This window comes from Clinocottus analis, unplaced genomic scaffold, assembly GCF_023055335.1.
Source record: "Clinocottus analis isolate CAN_PGR_092001 unplaced genomic scaffold, fCliAna1.0.p SCAF_21, whole genome shotgun sequence".
NCBI classification, from domain to species: Eukaryota; Metazoa; Chordata; class Actinopteri; order Perciformes; family Cottidae; genus Clinocottus; species Clinocottus analis.
In genome coordinates, this window is record NW_027175943.1 from 4,624,039 (window position 1) to 4,648,033 (window position 23,995).

Sequence of the window (23,995 nt, forward strand, 5' to 3'; positions counted from 1 at the left end):
TAAGAAACACACACACACTGTTGTATCACAATCAAACATGTGACGACATTCCCTTTAATAAGTACTGCGATTAAGTTACAGTAGTTATTAATACATTATTACAAGAAGGCTTCTGCCATAGTGACGACAAGCTTATGTTAGAACATTATCAATGCAAGTGCAGCAGCGTATATTACTTAGTCCATATGTCAGGATCTGCTGATATATTACATTTCAACATTGTCTTTTGGGATTTTGCTTTGTTTGATGCTTTAATTTTTTAGTACTCACCTCGTACATCGACTTCTTGCACACATTGTAACCTCAGAATGCTGTTAAACTTAATCTAGGCTTTGCCCAATGTGATGAAGTATTGTTGTGTTTTTCAGGAAAGCCTTGTCGGAGGTGACGGCGTGCCTGAGGGAGCGGCTGCACCGCTGGCAGCAGATCGAGAAGCTCTGCAACTTCCCGGTCGTCAGTAACTCGGGGCTGCCGAGCCTGACGGCCAGCCTGTACTCGGACCACAGCTGGGTGGTCATGCCGCGCGTCTCGGTGCCGCCCTACCCCATCGCAGGAGGAGTGGATGACCTGGACGAGGACACGCCTCCCATCATTCCACAGTTCACGAGTGAGTATGAGACGCCAGAGGGATATTCACGGAGACAAACGTCGTGACATAAAAAGTGTAATCTGTTTCCCCCCCAGCGGCCACGCTGATCCGGCCCTCGCTGACCCGCAGCAGCAGCCTGTGCCGTTCCCGTCGGAGCCTGCTGAGCTCCCCGCAGTCCTCGCTGATGTCCCCGGACCCCGACCTGCTGTCCATGGCCGGCTCGTCCCTCTCCTATCGCGCCGAGGCAGACGACGAACATATCATGTTCAGCTCGGATAGGAGGGGGTATGTAGCGGTGGCCGGGACGCCGCGGAATGGTTTTACAGTTTGGACTCACAGGTGTTTCATCCAGACACTCACACTTTGAGCTTGAACTGCCAATTGTTACGACATAGACACACACACAGAGAGAGATAACACAATAGGGTTCGAACATAAACAACTACTGTGCTTAATATTGCAAAAATGTCACACAATCTTGGTACTTTCGGACGAATGTACTCACCACATTGGACGGATTTGGACCTCCGTGCATTGTGTTTAGAGTGCGCTTCGTCGTCTCCTCGTTCCTAATGAGCAGAGAACAAACAGCAGATTATAACGCACTCATTAGATCCCCAGAGACCAACCGGTGCTGGAATATAACTAACGGACTCCAATTTTTTCTGTACGATAGTTTGCGGTAATTTGTTTGAGCGTAACGTTATTTAAGAGTGTGTCACATGCGAATACAAGATAGATTCAACACATTAGGCCACACAACTGCAGTTAATCATATCAACAAACTAGTTCACATGAAATGAGCCAATGGAATCTATGAGATTATTTTTGTAATTCTCTAGTAAGATCTACGTTAAACTCTGTGCCAAATTAGCTCCATTTTAAAAATGACTGTTTTTATTTAGATGTACAAATTAGTGCAATCAATAGTTCCCCGAGTTGTGACCTGGGTGCCTCTGCTCTCCTCAGGGAACCGGCTCAGGAGTGCAGCTCCGACACAGACTCTCTCAACTCCACCTTGAGCCGCAAGCAGCTGCACAACCCCTGCACACCGGGCTCGGAGACCCCGTACCGCAAGATCTCCCGCGAGGAGCTGCTGCTGCTGAGCCAGAGTGCCGAGCTCCCCGCATCCTCCACCTCCACCTCCCACACCAGCACTCTCAGGGACTCCACGCCTCCTCCTCTCCCTTCTCCCCCGGCCAGCACCCCCTCCGGCCCGCCCTCCACCTCCCCTTCCCCAGCCCTGGAGCACCACCCATTTGCACACAAGGGCTCGCCCGACCTCACCCGCGGCATACCCGAGTCCCAAAGTCTTACCTTCTCGCAGGGCGTCGCCTCTCCGTCAGGCAAAGGCATGTACAACGGCATCCTGGAGAAGTCCTACAGCTTCGGCCAGCTGCCCGCCGGCATGCTGCCCAACGTGGGCCGCTACCCGTCTCTCACCTCCCTGGACTCGGAGGGCCGCAGCGTGGGACGGGAACACAAGCTCCAGAGCACCTCGTCCCAGGACTCCAGCGACAATGGAGAGAAAATCAAGCGCTCCTCTAAAATCAAAAGCTTATTTAAGAAGAAAAAATAAAACTTGCAGAGTGAGATAGTGTATGAGAGAGAAATACAATATAAAGAGTTGTTTTAGCCCTAATATTACAAAAAAAAGGACATCACTGTAAGCTAAAACATTTCATTTTCTCTCGTATTTTCTTCTTTTTGTCATCAAAGATGGAATGTAGCTCAGTCCGGGTGTCTTTAAACTCTTCAGACTGGTAGCCTTATTTTTCAATAATGCCTTTTTATTTCGTCCACTCAGCCTCACGGGGAAACCTGCAAGGAAAAAGAAAGGTCAAAGGTCATGATATTGTCATCCAGACAGCCCAAAAAAAAACAACCATGACCTGTCAACAGTCTTCTATTCATTTTTGGTTTGAACCAAAAAGTTGTGTAAGGGTCTAAAAGTGTGTTACGTTTCGTACAGAAAGTTTGCTGTTCCTACTGAAAGTATTTAAATCACTTCCAGCAGAATTACATGCAAAACTAAGACAAACCGGTCGTAAGATTTCTTTAAAAAAAAACGCTTTCCTCGCCGTTAAAATTACGGATTGCATCTCGTGAAGTTTTTGAGTCATAAACTCATAAAAAAAAAAAAAGAATCCTGCTAGAAGTTTGTTGCACTACTGCTTTCCTGATATTTTGGGGAAGAGCCGCTGCTTGCGGACGACATATTGAATAAAGATATAAAGAGGAGACGACGCATGGCCGGCGGCAGAGGAGACGCAGCACATGACGCCACAGCCAAAGTCATCTGATGCGTCTCCAATTCTACTGCTCATGGATCGCTCAATATATATAAATACAAATATATATATATACTTTGTTTTCACGTGATTATGTTCTTATAGATGTTTTTAAAAAGATTTATATTGGTGGGGATTCCTATTGTATGAACTGATCTTTACTGGAGAAAGTTTATTGAATATGCAGATTTAACCCGCACCAGTCATTTTTCGTAAAGTCTAGCTGTCCCTTACTACTTGATTAACTGTCAATATTCATTCTTTGTCTTAAGCACCCTGTCCCTCTTGTAATATTTGGTGGCAAACTGAATCTTTCTGTGGTTAGAGGGTCATATTCAGACCACATTTAAAGATACACGAGTGTCAGGAAGTCAAAAAAAAAAGTAATGTAATGTGACGACATGGCCTCTACCATCTTTGTTTCCAGGTTTTATTTACTAGACAAACACTAAGGATTATATTTCTATAAAGGAACTATTTCATCCCTCACTCTAAAGCTCGAAGCCGACCCATGCAATACGGCCCCGTTCCTGTTCCTCCACTCTGGGCCCGCACCGAGCGCACTGATGTCAAGAGCTCCTGCTTCACACTGTGATTTCTGCCTTCATCCCGGACCTGGCTGCCACCGCTGCAGCTTAAAAACACGGCGATGGGTTCACGCCCAGGGGGGGTGGGGGGGTCGATGCCCGCGTGCGCTACGAGGCGCGTCTTGGTGACGCGTCGACGTTTTTAGAATAGAAATGAGCTTTGTGGCAATACAGCACACGATGAAGGAAATAGGAGAGAGGACCGCGAGAGGAGGATATATGAATGTTTACGAGACATTAGGGGTTTTTTGAGAACATTTTCTGTGTGAATATTTGTATACTGTAGAAGAATTAATAATAAAAAAACAATGGAGGCATCATAGATGTTGCGCGAGTCGTGTTTACTAGTTCAACCGTTTTACACACACGTATACATACATACATTTGAGCTGTGACATCCCTGACGCTCCTTTCTGTATCCCACATCGTCCTCACGACAGAGCGCAGCAGTACGAGCGGGGAAACATCTGTGACACCCCATTTGTCTCTAAACCGTGACACACAGAAGAGCACGCATGATCGCTTTATCAATATGAAGAGAACGTGGCGACACTTGAGCTGACGGTTCATCAACTCAGCACGTTTGGAGGGGAGCCGGGACGCCCGCTGGTGATGAATGTGTTGCTTTTTTCAGCATTGTCCCAGACTTCCACATATATAACCTTAAAGCCCTCACCGCAGTTACAGCGATGGCCACATGATGGCAGCAGCGCGTTGAGTGAAACCACACCAGCCGCTACCTGTCTGCTTTCTGCTCGGGGTTATTGTAAGAGCTTATGGACACATAATTAGCCAAAATATTATCTGGTATCCCCACTAACCCCTGTGGAAAAATGGACTTACTTTGATCAAAAGCTTAAATAAATCATAATCCAAATCATAGATATTTAAAGCAGTTAAAACTTACAATGAAAAAAAAATATCCAAAAGTGAAAAATGATATTTAATTTAAAGTGACTTTCCATTCAGAAGCTTCAAAGTTTTAACAAGAACAAAATAATCACCTAATTGCAAATAAAAGAAAACCTATATAGAGTATGCATAATGTACTGCAAATACAGATAAAATAAGAAACTATTTGCCTACAACTATCACAATCGCACAATGTTCCACTTTGTTGGGATTTATCCCCGAAACATCCCATCATTTTGTAACGTAATACCAGGCTGTCCACATACTTTTACCAATTGTTTAAATAGTATAAAACAGTGTTGACTCTACAGAGACACTGGACATGCCTTAACCAATAAAATCTCATCACCAAAAGTAACCAAAGTAACCAAATAAGCAACAAAATTGAAAGAATATGATGTACCATGTTTGCATTATATGCAATTGCTTCGTTCTTTCCTGCTCACTGGATTACGCTTTACTGAAATCAATTTAATGTATAACTAAACCCAACGTCATGTATGTGATCTTCACCCTTCAACACAAATACATCATATTTAATCCATCATTAACCTTCATTATTAATCATCTCTGAGGGATGTCGAAAGTGTGAATTAATTTAAGTTCACGGCCTCCTGACAGACGGGCGGCTCACCCAGAGTTCACAAGTTAAAGCAATATGAATGTACATGTTTATGAAATGTTTCAATAGGATGTAACTATTTATAATGGAACAATTTACATGTTTTATTAATCCTGCACATCCATTTTAATCAATTACAGGATGGTAGTAAACAACTTTAGAGCCCTGTATGTCATGCTCATACCTTGTATATCAAGCAAAACTGACTAACAATCAATAACAGCCAATGGAAGATATTATTATTAGATTTAATTAGAAGGCCTCTTTCATAAAAACATCAAGATGTTTGAAGGTATTTTTGGAACGGCATTTATTGTGATGTGCTACTTCAAGAAACTTTAACAAATATTACTGGGACTACTGCAGAAAAATGCAGATGGACATTAAATATCCAGAAATTCCTATTATAAACGCCACTGACTATCTACAAAACAATTTAGCCAAACCCAGCCGCTACTGCTAGCTCTCCTGCTAGCTCTCTGCCAGCTTCCTGCTAGCCCCCCAACAACCAATGTTCAAAACCATAATCACATTGTTGTTTTTTAAATAATTACTTGAAAATCTGAACATATTTCTGCCTGTTCCTCTCAGCAGGACACTGCAGACACGATACATTCAGCATGCAAGATGTTGTTCATGTGCAGGTAACCGGCTACAGAGAGAAAGTTCGGCATCGATAACTTCATTAGCATTAGCACAGTGCACGCGTGTGCAGACACACACGCTCCATCAAAAGCCTCCACAGCTGTTGAAGCCCACCGACAGCTGATCCAGCTGTGATCAGCTGCCGCCACCATTAGAAACAGACGTCGCTTCACAATACGCTTCACATGATGCTTCAGATGAAAGGATGTCTCATTTCTCTGAAAAACATATTTCCTCGTTTCCCCTCTCCTCGAATGGTTCTTTTCCGTTTCTCCGTGCATCCCTGGCACACGGAAAAGACCAAAGTTCGGGAACTTGGATGCAATTAAGAGACTTTGGATGATATTTACTGAACGACAAATTATTGTGCGTCAATGTGTCTTGAAACTTGAATCCATCTACTCGCCGTCAGGGGCGACTGCTGCAGTCGCAAGAATATATAAATCAGTATTGTAAAATGACTCTTCTCACTTGGTTCATTACCTCAGTAGACACATGAGTATACACACGAGTTTATGGTCTCAATCGCTAGTATAAAGTCTCCAATACAGCAGGTTTCACTTCCTAAATTATGGACCCATTTTGAGTGAAAGAAAATGCCTTAGGGCGGGGCTTATGTGATTGACGTGGCTGTATTTGGCATCTCTACCTCACCAAATGGTAACATATGTTCACCGATTGCAAAAAGTCAAGATGCACCTGCCTATTTTTAGTTCATAAATTAAGAAAGGAACAATTTAAATACTGATTTGTGGTAATCAAAAACAAGATATTTAATGTTGATCATTAAATGTTGAAACAAATTACAAACAAACATGTTGGAGCATATTCTAATGCTAACGCTACACTTTTTCCACGTTCCTGCTCTTTAATGATAGATATATATATAGATATATATATATCTATATATATATATAAATATAGATATATATATATATAGAGAGAGAGCGAGAGAGAGAGAGAGAGAGAGAGAGATCACTTTCAGGATGATTATTTCTTTGAAATGATGCAGCTGTAACCTACATCATAGCACAATATGTGAACATTCTCTCTGCAAAGGTTGACGTTGATAAAGTGAAGCAGAACAAAAGTTAGAGAGGGCTTAGTATTTGATTTTTTTCATGTACCAAACCATATATTTCTCTTGTATTATTTATGGTGTTCAATACATCCCAATACAGCAGTTTTGGGCTTTTTCTTTCATAAAACAAGCATGATTTACAATTTTATATAACAATCGCTCAGTCTGCCCCCACCCTAGAGGAGGGATTGGTTTTTAAAAGGTTAAAAGAGACATCCAAAATCAAAATACTGTTATTAAACTACAGCTATACTTAAAGTCCTTGTCAAATTGTTGGTGAAAACTTCCTGCCAGCTGTCAGGGAAAAAGTAAAAGACATATTAGCGTCCCATAAAGTAGCTCCAGAATCAGGCGCATTGCTCCAATAAGTGGTGGCGCAGGAGTCTCACAGCTCAAACACTGAGTCCTGTAACTCTGTGACATTGCTGCAGTGACCTGGATCCCATTAGGAACCCGGCTGACACTCAAAGTCACTGCTGTGATACGCAGAGGGAGTCAAGGGGTTTAGTTTAATTTACTTTAGTTGATGAAACACAGTGAAACAAGACAGAAGATAAAATGAAAACAAAAGAACGTACGGGAAAAAAATAAAGAGAATTTGATCAGATGAGATAAAACCCCCAAAAAAGGGCTTAATACAAATTCACGCCTAATCATGCTAAATTCCTGCAGGGCTCGGCTCGGGGTTTATTGAGCGCTGCGAGTGATGAGACCTTCCTGGCAATTACTGCATTGTCCAACGCGAGAGTAAAGCAGATCGCACATTTCTGCAAATCACATCTGACCTCGGTTTCTGCTGCTCCGAAATATTTGAATTTCTCTGACAGCAGGATATCAGAGTTGGAGAAAAGGGAGGGAAGGAAACAATGTGAAAGAGGAGAGAAACGAACAAGATGAAAGAATCTCAACAAAACAAGGGAATCAGCAGGGTGCCAAGGTCACCTGAATGTGAGCGCGGCCGACTTAAGAGACAACACTGCAGTGTTGTGTGAAATAAAAATGAAAAAAAGATACCATGCAAGTTGATGGAAAAGATAAACTTGTGGAACAGAACGACAACATGTCTGGCTAATTCTCACTCCTTTGTCTCATTAAACTCCCCAAAAGACATCGCCCTGTTGTGAAAGTTGTGTGGAGTAGAGGTACACACAACTTTCTTTTTTTTTTTTCCATATATATTTTTTTAAGCCCCCGAAAAAAAATCCAATCATTTCTATATGTGTCAAACCTCAAGCCTGAACTCTCAAACAAAAGGCGGGCGAATCTGATTTGAGTGAATTCAGGAGCTTTGTGCCGATGAATAAAACATCGCTCCTTCCTTGATGTTACCCGGACTTATCAAGTCACAGATTCCCCCTTTGAGCTCGACGGTGACACCGTGCAGGAACCCCTGCGCGGGATGAAACCCAAAAGATGAAGTTTCTACTGTATGTCTTCAGCTTTTGACTGCAGGGAGAGATACGTGCACGGAGGCTCACACAGGTATGGTGCAACACTCATGAGGGAGGACGACTTTTGATGAGTTTTTGATGGATAAAAGGAGACAAAATAAAAGAGAAAGAGTTGATCATCGATGTTGCGACTGCCTGGAAGTTAAACATATGATGTATCATCCTTAATCCAAAGATTCACTTGCAGACTCACTGTTATAAGGGACAGTGTGTATTTAAGTGCGCTGAAAGCCGTTGTGGGTCAAATTATTAATTGAAAATGGGATTTTCTTTTTCTTAATGTAATCAATCACAAGTGGGTTGAACAGCTTTGAGCCCAGATATCCGAAAAGTCCCCCAGGTGGAATTATTCAAACTCATTTTTTTTGTATTCTCTGTCCGGTCCATTTGTCAGTGATGTACATGTAGGCGGCGGCTAGATTGCTGCAAAGATGTAACACAACATCTTAGTGGAATAATATTTCCACTTGATCCCTTTCCATTTCTCCCCCCCTCCACCCGCTCCTTCCAAAATTGGATATGATGGCGACAGATAGAATAAGATAAGAGATGAAACGGCGGCGCGCCAGATAAGGGAAAGAACAGAGCAAAAACGATCAAACCCTAATTTCCACACGTGATTATTGTAGTACTAGGATACTAACACTCTTAGTATTTTAAGATTGTTTTAGAGTAATCGGTGGAAACAAACCAAGTGCGTCTCGCCGCAATAATGAGGGTAAACACTCGGCGGCCGGCTGAAGTATTCACGCGGTTTCGGCGGGAAACTTGGCCCGAGCTCAGGTCACGCTAACAACATGGCTCCAGGAAGGGCAACGGCAGGCACGAAGGTTTATTGTTAATCATGTTACCTTGCTAGTTTATGAAACTAAACTGGTAAATGATAAACATTATACCAGCTAAACATCTGCATGTTAGCGTAATCATTGTCAGCACTGCTGTGCTTAAGTAGCACCGCTAACATGGCTGTAGACACTCGTCCAACACTGGAAGATGTGGACTAAATATACACATATCTTTTACAATAAATGAGAAAGTAAACTGTTTGAGTATTTTTGCTTTACTTTTTAAGATACACATTTGTCATATCGTACAGCCATTCCATTATTTTACTGCAAGTACATGCTCGTATAGGTTTAGAGACCGTTTTACATGAACATAAAAAAAATCCCATAAATAATCTGTTGAATTTGAATCTCTAACTTCAACATTTATCTGCAGTACTTCAAGCCACCATCCCCTGCATACATATTAAATGATCTGTTAGCTTAATGTATTGAGTCAATATATCTTTTCTAGTTTTGAAGAACCAGAATATTAAGCATTGCTATTTTTAGGCTCATTTATAGTTATAAGGGAGTGAAGGCAGCTTTGAATTTCACGGCAACTCATTTCAGATATACTGACAAACCAGCTGTAAAACCACCTCAACTGGAGATGAAACTATAGGTTTACTTGACAGCAAATTAGCAACCATTAACCTGAGATGCATTCAGATTTTAAAAACACACTAAGCAACGTTAAGATGAACATCGGCACCTATTCGCCTCTCGGGAGATGTTAAAATCCTCCTCTCTCAGCAGATGGCAGCCTTGCCCCATGTAGCTTTCAGGCTGATGACACACTGGAGCTGCTGCTGCACGTCTGACCACAGCACACCATGCAGGAGAGAGGATATGAATGAGAGAGAAAGGAAGGAGGGATGGACAGAGATAAACGGGACCATTTTAAAGTTTTTGTACGAGAAAACAATGTTCTATTCAAGAAGCATGCATTCAGCTTTTAAAATATCCCCCATGAAGAATCAGACGTCACCGGTATGTCAGAAAGTCTGAATGTGAATGTGTGTTCACCTTTAAGAGGTTCTTGCATTTTTAGACTTACTGAACAGAATCAAAAGCGGCATCTACAGCCTATAAATAGTCTGGATAAATCAGCATGTGTGCCATTTGCTAACAGCATAAGCATAAGTCAGAGTGACGTTGCTGCTCAGTCTTCCTGATTAACACAACACCATCAAATCAAGTGAACGCAGACATTTTGCACAAATCAAATCATCCCAGTGATTAGCTGACCGTCAGAGCCAGAGGTGCTGCAGGGAGTACACAAACAAGCTCCAATTGAGTATCTAAGACATGATTATATATAAATAGTTCACAACTATACAGTTTTGTAGTGTAGAAAATGCATCTTATGTACATTTAGTATGTCATCAAGCTAAGTTAAAGGGGTAGCTTTGCAATTTTCTTACAGCAAATTAGGGAATTCATAACAGACACTGGAGCCTACAATTCCCAAAATGCAACTCAATAGCATCTTTCATTACATCCACGTCTCCCACTTCTTAAAGCCCATGAAAACACGTCTTCAAATCTTAATTTTTGACCATGTTTTATCAATAAACTAGACAAAAGAACTACAATAAGCATACAGAAACCCAGAGAAAATTACAAAAACGTTTGTAATTTTGGAAGAAAATATTGTGGTCGTGCAGGACGACATTAGTTAGATGAGCTTGAGCTCTTTGAGGGCTTTTGAACCGCACATCTGCATCTTTGTAGCACAGAATCCTCCAGCTGTTTCCTCAGTAAACTGAAAGTTAAACATGCTCGACAGTGAGCTTCAATAACGAGTACCTATAGTTTACACTTAGCTTTCATAAAGTGTACGTAGAATTCATGTTACTTTTCGACATTCATTCTTTGTGTGGTTGCGACTGTGAAGTACACACACACACCTGTATTTTTCATGGTGCACACATAGAAATTATGTTCACACAAATCGGAACTTTTTACCGTCGCCTGTGAAGTGAGAAATGTCCCGCTGAAAACACCCTTCTCCCGTCCAATCCTCATGTTTAGCATTTCCTTTGACTGCGCTGTGATTGGGTGCAGCTTGCACCAAAAGACAGACGCACACTTGAAGGCTGTGTGAAAAATGGGGGAGAAAAAAAAGTGCTCTCTACTTTTCATGAACTCATGAACTAGTAAGGCAGTCAAGGAATTTGTGTTCGCACTGGGCCCTTTGCTGCAGAATATTTTTGAATAATCCCACGCGAGTAGAAAGCCGCCTGTATGGCTCAGTTGGTAAAGCGTGACAGTAACACTAGCGGGGTTAGTGGTTCGATTCCCTCTGTGGCCATGCTTGATAAAACCGTACGCACACATGGTGCCAAGAGGTGATAAAAGCAGCTACCAAAATGCTGTGTGCAGTGAATGCTAAGCAGGAATACATGCTCAACTTTTACAGTTTGGAGTCAACGTCTTGACTTGCAAAGCAACTGCAGATCAATGTGGGCGTACGGCAGCCTCGTTCAAGGTAAAAGATCAGCGCTATTGGTCCTGCATGCAGTCAACCTGCTCCACGGTCCGGTCATGCACCTTCAGCGGACAGAGAACGCCAGAAAGAAATTGCCAAAAGCGAAGGAGTGCGGTTTGAGAGACACAACGTAAATGTGCAAGAGGAGAAACGAGGGGGTAATGTGTTTGAGCAGCGGTGTGTTTGAAAAATAAAAAAGGTAACGTGTAATGGAAGAAAAGAAGAAACTCGACCGTGAGTTTGGTGGCTTGAGAGCGGAAGACAAGCAAGAAGGTGTGAATGAATGATGAAAAATAAGATTATAAATGGACTTTTGAAAAAAAACCCATTGTAAATGTAAAATTACCTGTTTTTTGGGTTAACAGCCTATTTCAAAATGTAAGACGAAAGAGTTTTTGAAAGAGGGGAATTATAGCAGGTGAATAGAAGGAAAGAGGAGGTTTAAGATCAGACTTTGTATTAACAGCAGGTTAATGGTAGAAAACCGAACAGGAAGGCACAAGAACAAAAGAGCAGAGCTCCTTCCCCACACACACCAAAGTGCCTGCCCTCCACTGTGAGTCACAGCTGATGCAGGTACACATGCAACACACTGTTGATCAGATTTAGTACATACGTTTCACTGGATGAACACAATGCATTCACCTCTAATGAGTCTATTCACAAAAAGACGTGGACATCCATTTCCAAGTTCAGCTATTATGTTTTCCTGCGTCTGTTTTGTGTTAGCCTGTCTGCGCCTCCATTATTCTCAGAAAGCTAGCCTTAAATCATTTAAGAAACCTATTCGATTCCAAAAGTGAGGACCACTGATGTCATTTAGGGCTCATTATCGGAGCCACTGAGGGTTTCTATATCCAGCTTCTTCCTGTGCCTCAGCAGAAAACACATAAACGAAATTAAAATAAACTGCAGGTGTGCGTTTCCAGCCGAAGATCAACCTCTACAGTCATCTGGTAATCAAAAAAGGTGAAACAAATGTTAAATGTAAACTGCAAATACCTACTGAACTGGCAATTAGTAAAACACCAACTCAGTCGAGTCGATGGTTTCATTACTAACTTACATCCAGTACAATATTTATGAATGCCATTAATGTACAAAATCAAGTGTAAAGTAGAGGCATCAACTTCAATACGAGAGGAAAATTGGACACCAAGGTTTACTTTAAACCCACCGACTCGCATGCCCTATTACACCGCTCCAGCTTCCTTCCCCAGCACACGTTCAAAAGGTATTTTATAAAATCCCAATTGATCCGGTTTAAGCGCATCTGCTCCCATTTCAGTTCTCTACAGTGAATACTGACCGTTTCTGTTGGTTTGATAAAAGACTAGTAACGCCATCACATCATGAAGACGTCTTCCCAACTTGAACCACTGGAAGTTCAAAGGCTATATAAAATCTAACAAAGGTCCCACAACTGGATATTTCCTCTTTTCTTTCCTGTTTATCTGGTGCTGCAGTTTAAAATGCTGCATCCTGACACTGTAAACATGCCCATCACTGATGTGGACATGGCTTTGCAATAACCCCACATTTCCACCCGGCCTGAATCCCCGCAACAGCACAATAAGTGCCTGTGTGAAGCGAATTGTTGTTGTCCATTAAATATTCAACACTAGCATTCACCTCTACAGCCAGTTTGGTGGATTCCTTTGGAAACGAGCAGAGCTGCAGCCCATGTGCCATCGTTTTCCGAGGGTTTAATATAAAGCCCCGCACTGACAAAGAGGAGATGTCATCCAAAAGCCGCTCAGATTCTTACTTTTTAGACACTTTAAACTTTGGTTCAAGTAGTAATTTTACGTCAATGATATCAGATTTGATGTCTACATACAGAGGTCCTGACACCCCTATATGTTGTGATCTTCACTACAATATGTTGGGCGCAAGGCGCTTAACCTGATAAGCAGGTGACACCTTGCATGTAAGCCGCCGCCATCAGTGTGTGACTTCCAAGTCCGTTTACCGTACAAGTGAACAATAATCACTCTTCTACGAGTAAAGTCTGCGACCAGTCTCATAGCTCCTTTTCTTCTTCATATGAAAGGCTCTGGTCAGAACAGCGACCATAAGAACACTTCTTCAAAGCATGAAAAAGGTTCAGTTATAAAAAAAAAAGGAGACTAATAAAAGGCTGTGTCGATTCAGCTCTATGTTCTTTCAGCCATAAACGAAAAGATAGTCATCAAACAATGTGTATAGCAGATGGCAACATGACCCAACAAAGGCCGTTTAAAAAAAAAACATCTAATGATCACTTGAGTGAATGGATGGAGGATATCATAGCTTGAGCAAACAGAGAAAAGGTTGGACGTAAACACCCGATCTGTGCAGTGACTGACTTAAGGTGGTCCGTCTATCCACGAAACCTCATGTTTTTAACATGTGATGCATTTATAATTAACCCTCAAGCAGCTGGTCTTAAAGCATCAGTATACATCACACTAAGTGTTTGTCGACCGACATTGGAATTGGGGATCCGCATCACGCTCTGGGATGCAGTCAAATCACGAAACGTTGACTTTTCATACACTGCATCGGTTGTGTTAACACCCTTAAGCGAGTAATCCAAAAAGTAACGGTACAGCAAACACTTTGAAGACGACAAGAAAATGACAAAACACACACGGGACCCAGGTCGCGGTAAGGTAGCATCTAATGACGCACGACGGGTCAAGACGGATGACGCAGAACAGGACACAAAATGATCCATTGCATCCTCATAGTTCCTTGAAAAATGCTTTTGAAAGAGGCATGACCTTGAAATATTCCGGTCATTGAAGCTGAAACGCACATTAGTTACCGTGTTGTGTTTAGGGGTGGGAGGAGTGTAAAAAACAACTGTCCACTGATTTTGGATTATGGCTCATCAATGTCATCAATTCTCGCAGTGAGCGAAGGCAAAGACAAATGGTCGAGGCTGAACTGGGCCACGTGCAAACATGACTGATTCAGGTTCTTTCTGTGGTGGCAGACACTTCACTTTATAAGTCATTTTTTACTAAAGTAACGTAAAAAAAAAAAAAGTATAACGACAAACCAGGAGACCATCGCTACATTCATAGCTGTGCTAACATGTTCAAAATGACAATGACACTATCCAGACTTCAGTTTTATCATATTGTTATATATGTATTTATTTGGTGCTTGTTAGCGCACGTGAGCGTGCACCCACCCTTTGGTTCCCCCCTCAGGTAAACACTGTCGGCTCTGTCAGCACCTTTGGCGTTGTTAGCGCCGTTAGCTTCTAGCCATTAGCCGACTCAGCCGCTGCCTTGTTGAGAGCGTCAAAATATTGTTTATTGTTTAGCAGGTATAATATTTACAATGTTAACATTCTAACACACTTAACGAAATGTGTAGAGTGTTAGAATGATAATAGTTGCTATTTAGCACTAATATAGACAAGGCTTCTGACCTTTAGTAAGAGTTTGGTCACATATTATTCAGATTAAACTTCATATTTGGTGTGATTTTTGCCAGAAGAGTAAGCACGTTTCTTATTATTATATATCAGATAATTGGGTATTCAGCAAAGCCCACAACAGCTTTAACTATGTTAGTATAAAAAAAGAAAAGTAAGGGACTGTTTTCAGTACACAGCAAGATTATCCACGTTAAGAGATTATCATATGCCTGATATACAACATGACAGCAAAATGCCAGAGAGTGACTGCACTGCGTTTGGTAAATCAAGAAACAAGCTAGTCTGCAACCGAGCTGACTGAGCTAATATCTAATGGCTCTAAATACTGCTGTTGTCAGAGGGAACGTCAATATGGAAGACTGGAGAAACACTGGGAAAAATAAATGCGTGAAAAATGAACGCCGCTAAATGGAATCCCCAAGCAGCATGAGGAAAAGATGGACTCGGCGGCAGATGGAGAGCAATGAAAAGATAAAGGACAAAGGGAGTGAGAGGGGGGGTGACAAAGAGGAATTACAGCAGCAGTGAAAGAACAAAGTTTGTCCACGAGAGAGAGAGAAAAAAGGGAGGATGTGACAATTCTAATGCAAGTGAGCAAGTATATAAAAAAAGCATACATCATTCTGAGGGGCAACACAGAAGGATAGAGGATCATTTGACCCGGTACAGTGCAGCTCTCTGTTGACTTATATATGTGTGTGTGTGTGTGTGTGTGTGTGTGTGTACAGCGCGACACATGGCCGCAAGTGAACCTTCAGATCCTGGACAAGCATTATGCATAAAGTCCAATCCAACCCCAACAATAGAACAAGATTGTCAACAAGTTTGGCAGGAGGCCATCAAATGGATGCGCACAAAAGTCAGTCATACAATTGGTTAAACATTTAACTGGTTAAACATGTCATCAAACGGGATAGAGAACCTCCATGTCTATGGGATCCAGCATAACCACCGCTGGCCCACAAAAGGAACGAGGAAAGCTGGGAACCTTAGGTCCAAAGCGCCGCCAACATGAAGGTAGAGAAGCTGTTTTAAGAACAGACATCCGATGATGCAGCAGATTTAGACAAACATCACTCCACAGGTGAGCCGTCATATCCGGGTTAATTCTTGGCTGGGACCAGATGCCATGCAACCAGCGAAGACTAAAGCTGGATTGCCTTTGGCCAAACTAGCATGCGTTTCCTCTTTCCAGCTTCATGCTAAGCGGCTCCGAATAAAAAATAATTGCAATACAGACACGACTCATCCATCTTTTCATCGAACACACGGTAAGAAAGCATATTAGCTTGATTACCAAAATGTGGAACCGTTCCTTTAACAGTGTCCAACATTTAATTAGCTTTTTTGTCAAATTACACTTTTCTTCATGACAGCGTTCCACTTAAATTTGTACAAAGTGTTATCGTTCAAAACAAATAACTTAAAAAGGATAAACAATAAATGCCAACCCTGACAATTATAGACCATTACAAAACTACATCTTTTTTAGCAGAGATAAGCTAATGAATGATGCTTTCAAATCAGATATCTCAGGGGAATCATTTGACTTCTCACAAACACTGTCTAAGAGCCCAACCTTGCTCAGGTGACCTACTTTGAGGTTTATTTGGAGCGCACTGTGAAGGATGCTGACTATTTCTCACTTCCTTTTTTCTTCTTAACAACGATTCAATCAGTGATTTCTACCCGGTGTAATTCGGGTCATTTTTATCCTGAGGAGAAAAGGAAGGGTCAAGCACACAACCTTATGCTGTATCACTTATTGGATGGCCTGGTCATCACACAGGGTTTCTTATTAAATTTGGAGACAAAATATGAGTGAGAAATGCTGAGTCGTGTTATTTTTTGTCTGTTTCTTTCTCCCCTCTGTTCACTGGTCTCATTGCCTTGCTCATAGCCACTGGGACCTAATTTAAAATGAGCACCAGCGCTTTTTCCTGAGTTTAAAACTGTAACTTTAAGGTAATGGTTACACATGAAATAAATGCATGGGCTTGTCTGCATGGGCTTTAAACCTAAGGGCCCCGACTGGCAGCTCAATGTGTTCATTGTCTGTGTACTATTAGTGTATCCAGCATGTCCTCTTCGCTTTTAAAAAGCCTAGTTATAGTTTTATTTATACACTAAAACATCTGCAAACTATGTCCTCTGAATAAAGAGTGCTGCATGAATAGGTCCTGGCACTCACCTCCAGTGCTGAATGGGTTTTTAGTACAGAGATTTTTCCATTTTGCTCAACGAAAATATGTCAATATGAACCCCTCTCGTGAATTTATGTATATTAAAAAAAAGTGGCTAAATGAGAGTCCAAAACATCCCCACGAGAACTCTAGTATGAGACTGTCGTGCACTTTACATTGTTAACTTTCGGTGATTGCATTTGCACTTCAAAAAAATCATAAACGTGGTGTTCATTTGTGAAGATTATCTCGCTAAACAAAACATGTAAAAATCATTAAATTGAATTTGCCACAGAGCTTATTTTCTGCAATAATCCAGTTCCCACTGGGAGAATCCCGTTGGCTCTTTTACAGGAAAAAGCAGGGAAACGCTAACATCCAGGTTGGCCTCCAAAAACACGTCACTCCTGCATTCAGCCGCCAAAAACCAAGATATCATTACCATTACATATTCCACTTTAAGGCAGCGGTTTTCTGTAAATATGCGCACTGTCGGAACATTTCCTGGAACAAGATGTCTCACTAAATACAAACAATCAATGCTGAATGGCTTTGAAGACAGTACGACATTTGAAAAGGCATCGTCAGAAGCTAATGCACAATTCTCATGATTACCTATAGAAAGAAAAAAAAATCCATATTGACCTTGTGGTGCATCTTCCTACTCGTCGTGTCTCGCCTCTCTTTGTGAATCATCAGTGAGCTTTAAAGAACAGTAATACTTTAAAGATGTATTGATCAGTCAGTCCAACCTGAAAGATGGAGCTCCAGCCTCAAATAGTGTGTTTTATATATCGAACAGTAACTCATTCCAACAAGTGAATAACTACAAAAGTGACTAATTACAGTAACTGAATACAAAAGTATTTCAAATACTCTAAATACTTTTGACAATATCTTACTGGCAGCTAACTCCAAGCACGAAAATAGTTTAATAATGTTCTATTCATTAGTCGACTTCCAAGCACCGACTCTCCATTGAGACTCTATCAGATTAGATTATAATCTTACAGGCGATATCGTCACAAGCTAAAACAAGAGTGATTGGGTTTGATGTGCAGAGTAGCAATGTGACAGAGGGGGCTTGTTCCAGATGATCGGTGCCTTACCTGGAGTGTGGACTACAGGTCAGGCAGCAGCCAAGCGTTTCCCATCATGCACCTGGTCACACTGTTAGTGGCTAGCAGCTGCTGTTGGTGTGAAAATGGTAAAAAGCGTCTTAAATCTTGCGAGGTAATCATCGCTCATGTGCTAAAACTACACTTAAAAACACTTTTTTTCCCCCGACTATACTTTGAATAAAGAAAGTAGCACTTTGGTAGCACTTATAGCACTTTGTAGTTTTGCTTTCTTAAAGAAATTGTATTTTCTGGACTATTGTTGCTCTGGGTTTGTACTCACGGTCTTAACAGGTCCTCAGCAGCAGGCTGAAGGCGGGATGAAGTCCGGATGAAGTCGGACACAAATCTGGCAAGCAGAGCGTCGGGGGAAAGAGGTGGTTATTGCCTTCCGAGCTGATTAGGGAAAGTGGAAACAGGTGTGTGAATGGGCGGAGTTGTCACGTGACCAGGACACATCTGAGGCCATCTAGTGGCTGGTTTGAGGATGGCAGAGGGAGAGGAGCTGGAAACTAGGACAAGAAAAACAACCAGAGTCCTCATGATATCCAGTAATTTCTAAATGTTTGATTCTGTGCTAAAAGCAATTACGATCGCCCTTGTAATACAAACTTTTGCAGCTGTGATGTGAAGAATATCAAATATTCTACTGATTATAGTAAGATTCAAGCTTTCTACATCACTCATTAGCATTAAATTAGAATTTTCTCCGCTCATTAAAATGCAAGGCTTTTTGAAAGTTGCCAATTAGCCTATATTTATTCCTGCTTTAATAAAAGATTTACTTTAATTTGGCTCGTACAGTGCTTCTGACCTATTTTGTAAGAACAGGTGGAAACTCTGTAAATTGGTTTCAATTCTCATTTCGTGATATTTGGACCTGGGGAAATTAAAATTATTTAGCGAGTGAAAGCATGCACAACATAAAATCACCTCTTTTTATTTAAATTTTGACTGGCAGACCCATTTTTTCCTGCACAGATTTAAACATTTACCAATTTAGATGCATTCCTGACATTTCCTTTCATCATCTCCCCTTCACCCTCGTCGCTTATAAAAGAGAGAACTGGATCTGAGAGATTAATGAAATGAAGAATGGCAGCGTTACTGGAAACGTACTGCGTATTCTGAAACTAAATCCTTATTTTTTCATTTCACTCTTTAGCTGCACTAAACAACATCACAATCTAATAAAAGCACTACCCAGCTCCAAGCAATGCATCTAATACACCGCAGGATCTTAGTTAACAGTGAAAAAATGAAATTTTCACAGTGATAATAGATAAATGTGACCCAACACGTGGGCGCAGCCTTCTGGAACCATAATGAGTTTAAGTCCCTTACTGGCCGACTGTACTGGCTCATTGTTTGATAGCAGTGTTATCCACACTCACTTACCCTTTCTCTGAGGCACCGCTGGGCCTCGGGGACTCGGCTCGTTTTGTGTGTTTACCAATTCCCATAACCTCGCCGGCACTCTCGGGCGTCTCTTGGAAATTGCATTCCGTAAGGTCTCCGAGACTATTTAGCCGGCTGGGCGGTCATGATTTGCAAGGAAGAAAAAAATCTGAAGGAAGTGAGACTTGCTCCGTATGATACATGTGTGGATGTGGCTGCAGCTCATGGGGAGAGTCGTCCTGGAACCACAAGGTCTCAGGTTTGATCCCTGGTCTCCTCATAGTGTGCCAGTCGAATAGATGTCCCCACTGCGGGACGAATAAGGGATTAATATGAATAAATAAACACAAATGTTGGATGGAAGAGTGCACATGAAACTAATTCAAACGGCCGTTCAACGACAGAGCATCCGACAAGGTTCAAATAAAAAAACAAAACATGGAATGATCGTGAACTAGTTCATATTTTTTGGAGCTGTTAAACTTTTTACATTGTGAACTATAAAAAAAAATAATAGTCCATTTTAATCTGTGTGGACTGAACTTTGCGCCGGCTTTTATGAAGCGTGAACTTGCACAACGCTGCTGCTTTACGCTCCCCCGTGATCTCTATTAGCTTTACATTGTGGCGGGAACTGCTGCATTAGGGACTCGACCACACAACCACTGAACCTGCAGCGAGAATAAACAGACGACAACTTTTCATTTCCATGAACGATGCGCACATGTCCACATCACATCACGACCCTCTACGCTAAAAACGGCTCCCTGCTGCATTGTGGGTCTGAACAGACTTCAGTTTGGAGCTGAAAACCAAAACGATGAGCCAAAACTAAGCGTCTTTGGGTATTTAGAAAAGCGCTATATAAGATTAAAGTACTATTATTATCATTAAAACCAGCCGAGGCGCTTCCGAGGGTTGCGAAACCGCCGATGCTGCAATTCTCTGGGTTTGTCGCCACATGCACTCCTTTCACAAGTAGTCATTTGATCCAGTGTTTAAGTCCAAAAGCATTGCTTTCATGTTATTCCTTCTTTTTTTTTTGTTTATACATATACATTTCCATTTACAAAACTACCAGACGTATAAGAAGCACCGAGCAGATATGGTGCATTTGTACGGCTGAACACACTCCGTCGCCCCAAATGCAGTTAAATGGCCGACTTAATCTTTGGACTCCTCTCTCTCCACCCGCATTTCTTCTCATGAAATGCCAAATGTCTGTCTGTTTGACCTATCTCCCCGCTCTGAAGAACACAATGACTGACTGACTGCAGGAGCCAAAGGTAAAGAAAGAGTGTCAGGGGATGGAGGGGAGCGGCAGATAGAGCGAAAGGCCATTATTAGACTCATTCTGCATTTTTTTGGTGGGGAGCGACTCTGGAAATTGGAATTGTGCGACCTGCCAGTGACCGATAGGAGCCCTTTCAGTGAAATAAATAAACCAAAAACAAATAGATAACCCAGGTTATTTTTAAATTAAAACAATCAATCAAAAGGGAGGGTGGGAAAAGGGGGGGGGGGGGTGCAGAGACTGGCCATTAGGAGCGTGGTGGGGTTGTTATTTCCGCGCCTTCGGAAGGGCACACAGCTCAGGCGTGTGAGTCGAAGCTGAATATGAATAGTGGTACTGGACACCAGCATGCCCATTATCCGCTCACCAGCACACACGCCAGCACAGAGCGGGGTCGGGGCGCTCGTTTCATCTCAATGCAGTAAAACGTCTCCGCTCACTGCTGCACGTCTCGCCCAAGACACACATCGTGATGAATTACGCGCGATGGCCCACTTTTTCTTTTTTTCTTAATCATCCCAGCTTGTCATATTTGCTCATTTTCTAATAAGCAACACAACATGGATAAGGCTCACTGACATACCTTTAAATCCCCCCCCCCCCCCTCCTCCTCCCCTTGTGGAAAAAGTGTAATTTAGACAGGCTGAAGGGTGGTGGGATCAATTTCACCAGATAAAGCTGCATCTACTTTGCTGTAATGGAGTCCCATGTGTGACCTTATCACCCTGTCACACATTCGCCATAACAAGGCGGTTGATGTTATTGTAAACAACTGATATTGTTAGTCCCCTCAGCCTCCTGTCCTCTCCACACAGCGCGGGCCTAATTAAGGCTGGATTTAGACGGTGGCATTTGGGTTTGTGTGGGCTGAATGATGCTTTCTGGTAAATGACCACATTAATGTGATGATTCCTCTCTCTCTCTCTCTCTCTCGGTGCCTGGTTCTCCTCCTCTCCCTCTATCGCTGCACTCCTTCCCACCATGGCGGCGATACAGCCAGTGATCCATGCAGATGTGCGCCCCTCCCTCCCCCCTCCCCCTCCTGCTGTCTAATTGTTATCATATTTTGTCATCTGCAGCCGGTTATTTTAGCCATCGGTTACGGACGCGTATAAATACCCGCTGACGTTTATTGAATGTCAAAGGCCACCGGGCGGCTGATTGATTTTGACCCCTTTCCCGTGATGTCAGAGCGTGATTTGTTGCCACATCACGGCAATCTTAAAAAGCTATTTTCCACCGCCAGTGGAAATACTAACTATCACTCTGAGAGGGAGAGCGAGACTCGTATGACTCCGGGATTAAGATTAATGGGCATTTTAGGAAGCCTGCCAGAAACTATGGAGACACTTTTTTTGGGATGCATTTCAAACAGAAAAGGGGAACGTCACAGACGGCAATAATTAATAGATTTGGGGTAAAACTTTGGAGAAAGGGCAAGGCCGTAGCATTTCCAAAGGTGTGTGTTCAAGCATCTAATCATGCAGAGCATGTAGTAATAGTCCTGCGTGATGATGTTTTCACATATACTTTCCTGGTCGAGTTTAGAATATTTAATGAAGTAAATACAAATATGAGTGGCATTAATATTTTATTTGGGGTCTAGATAAACAACCTGAACTATATATATATATATATATATATATGTATATATATATATATATACACTTTTCCCAGCCAGTCTACGTTGTAAAAGGTTTATTTCAGACTAAATGTGTGTATGTGTAAGTTTTTGTACGTCATGCTGCAAAGTATTCGACACAATGTCACCTCAACTGTCCAATATTAATACATGTTTTTCTATCTGTATATACAATAGTGTTATTGTGCATTCGTTACAGGTTTTTTTTAATCTCTCTTTCACTGTTTATATTGTTTTTTTATTTGACTAAGTCTCTCGTGTGCACTTTACCACTTTTGTGCCCACTGCAAGACGAATAAAGGAATATCTAATGTCTACACATTCATAAACACCACGTCATCATTTGGTGAACGATGCATTCAAGTTACTTTTCAGCGTATTCAAACGTTGTGACGAATGTATGGACGTCTGGAACGACACATACTGGGACTGTGGTGTCCATGTTTTCATTTTAAAATAGTATTTTACATCCAAAGCGTACGCAATGAAGAAGAGAAAGCCCACACAGGATTTAGACAATACCACCAGTACCTGCTCAGGCAATACTTGACAAATATTAGGTCTGACAGACAAATCAACAGGGAATTTCAGAGGGCAGGGATTTTCCTTTTTGACAGCTATTGAAAAATAAACCCCCGACATCTGCTTTGGAATCCCTGATAGATCAACGACTTCAAGTTCATCAGGACTTTGGACAACTTTTCCTTTGAAAGCACCACGGAGGCCCATCGATGGCGGCCACGAGGCAACACAACCCCCCCCCCCCTCAGGCGAGCGATTACCTGCTCACCCGCCCACGCTGGCGGCCTCGCCGCTTCCCCCGATACGGCAATGCGAGGGGAAGAGCAACTGACATTTAACAAACACAGATTAATGAGCACGCGAGTGTCGAGAGAAGTGAGGACACGTGACAGGGGTCAAGCATGTAATGAGTGACCTTAAATTCAGTGACATCGCGGAGGTGAAGCAAAGTGTGTGTTTGCGTGTGTGTGTGGGCGTTCCGGGAAGCCGTCTAACTTCATTTACCATCTGCCATGGGTTGAGGAGACATTCATGCCAGGTTATGTCAGCTGTCGGCGTTTGGTTTAGTGTTTTTTTAGCTGTAATTTAATACCTGATATGTAAAATAGATAATACATTTTCTTCACCAGAATTCACTTTGACCTTTTGTTGGAATAATTCCTCTCCACAGATGATTGTGGGACCACCGATACGTCGCTGACACAAACACACAACACCTGCAAACAGCGTGTTTGCCGACACGCGCTGTGTTTTTTTTTTTTGCACTGCATTAATTAAGATTAATACTTAACGAAACCGTTTGGAGACACCGTTCTGAAGCCTGCGCGTGGCGGCTGCACGCATTCGGAAACAAACGGGGAAGTGTCAGCTGCTGTTGCTCCGCTCCGCTGGCTCAGAAGCGTCCCCAGT

The 23,995-nt window shown here is 42.2% G+C and overlaps 1 protein-coding gene and 1 long non-coding RNA gene across 3 annotated transcripts in view; one reads left to right on the forward strand and one right to left on the reverse strand.

Moving 5' to 3' along the window:
* Positions 1-2,736, forward strand: part of stim2b (stromal interaction molecule 2b) — a 34,053-nt gene extending 31,317 nt beyond the window's left edge. For both annotated transcript variants that reach the window (XM_068587388.1, XM_068587389.1), the window contains exons 10-12: positions 369-607; positions 685-928; positions 1,559-2,736. In XM_068587388.1, the coding sequence (XP_068443489.1) occupies positions 369-607; positions 685-928; positions 1,559-2,168 (1,093 nt within the window). In that variant the 3' untranslated portion in view covers positions 2,169-2,736. The remainder of the gene's footprint in view (positions 1-368; positions 608-684; positions 929-1,558) is intronic.
* Positions 21-20,572, reverse strand: LOC137792023 (uncharacterized). Its single transcript, XR_011078071.1, has 6 exons — positions 19,629-20,572; positions 18,514-18,742; positions 18,222-18,302; positions 1,907-2,410; positions 1,095-1,158; positions 21-963 (listed from the first exon to the last, which is right to left on the reverse strand). It is a non-coding gene; the product is annotated as an uncharacterized lncRNA (long non-coding RNA).
* Positions 20,573-23,995: the final 3,423 nt, after the last annotated feature.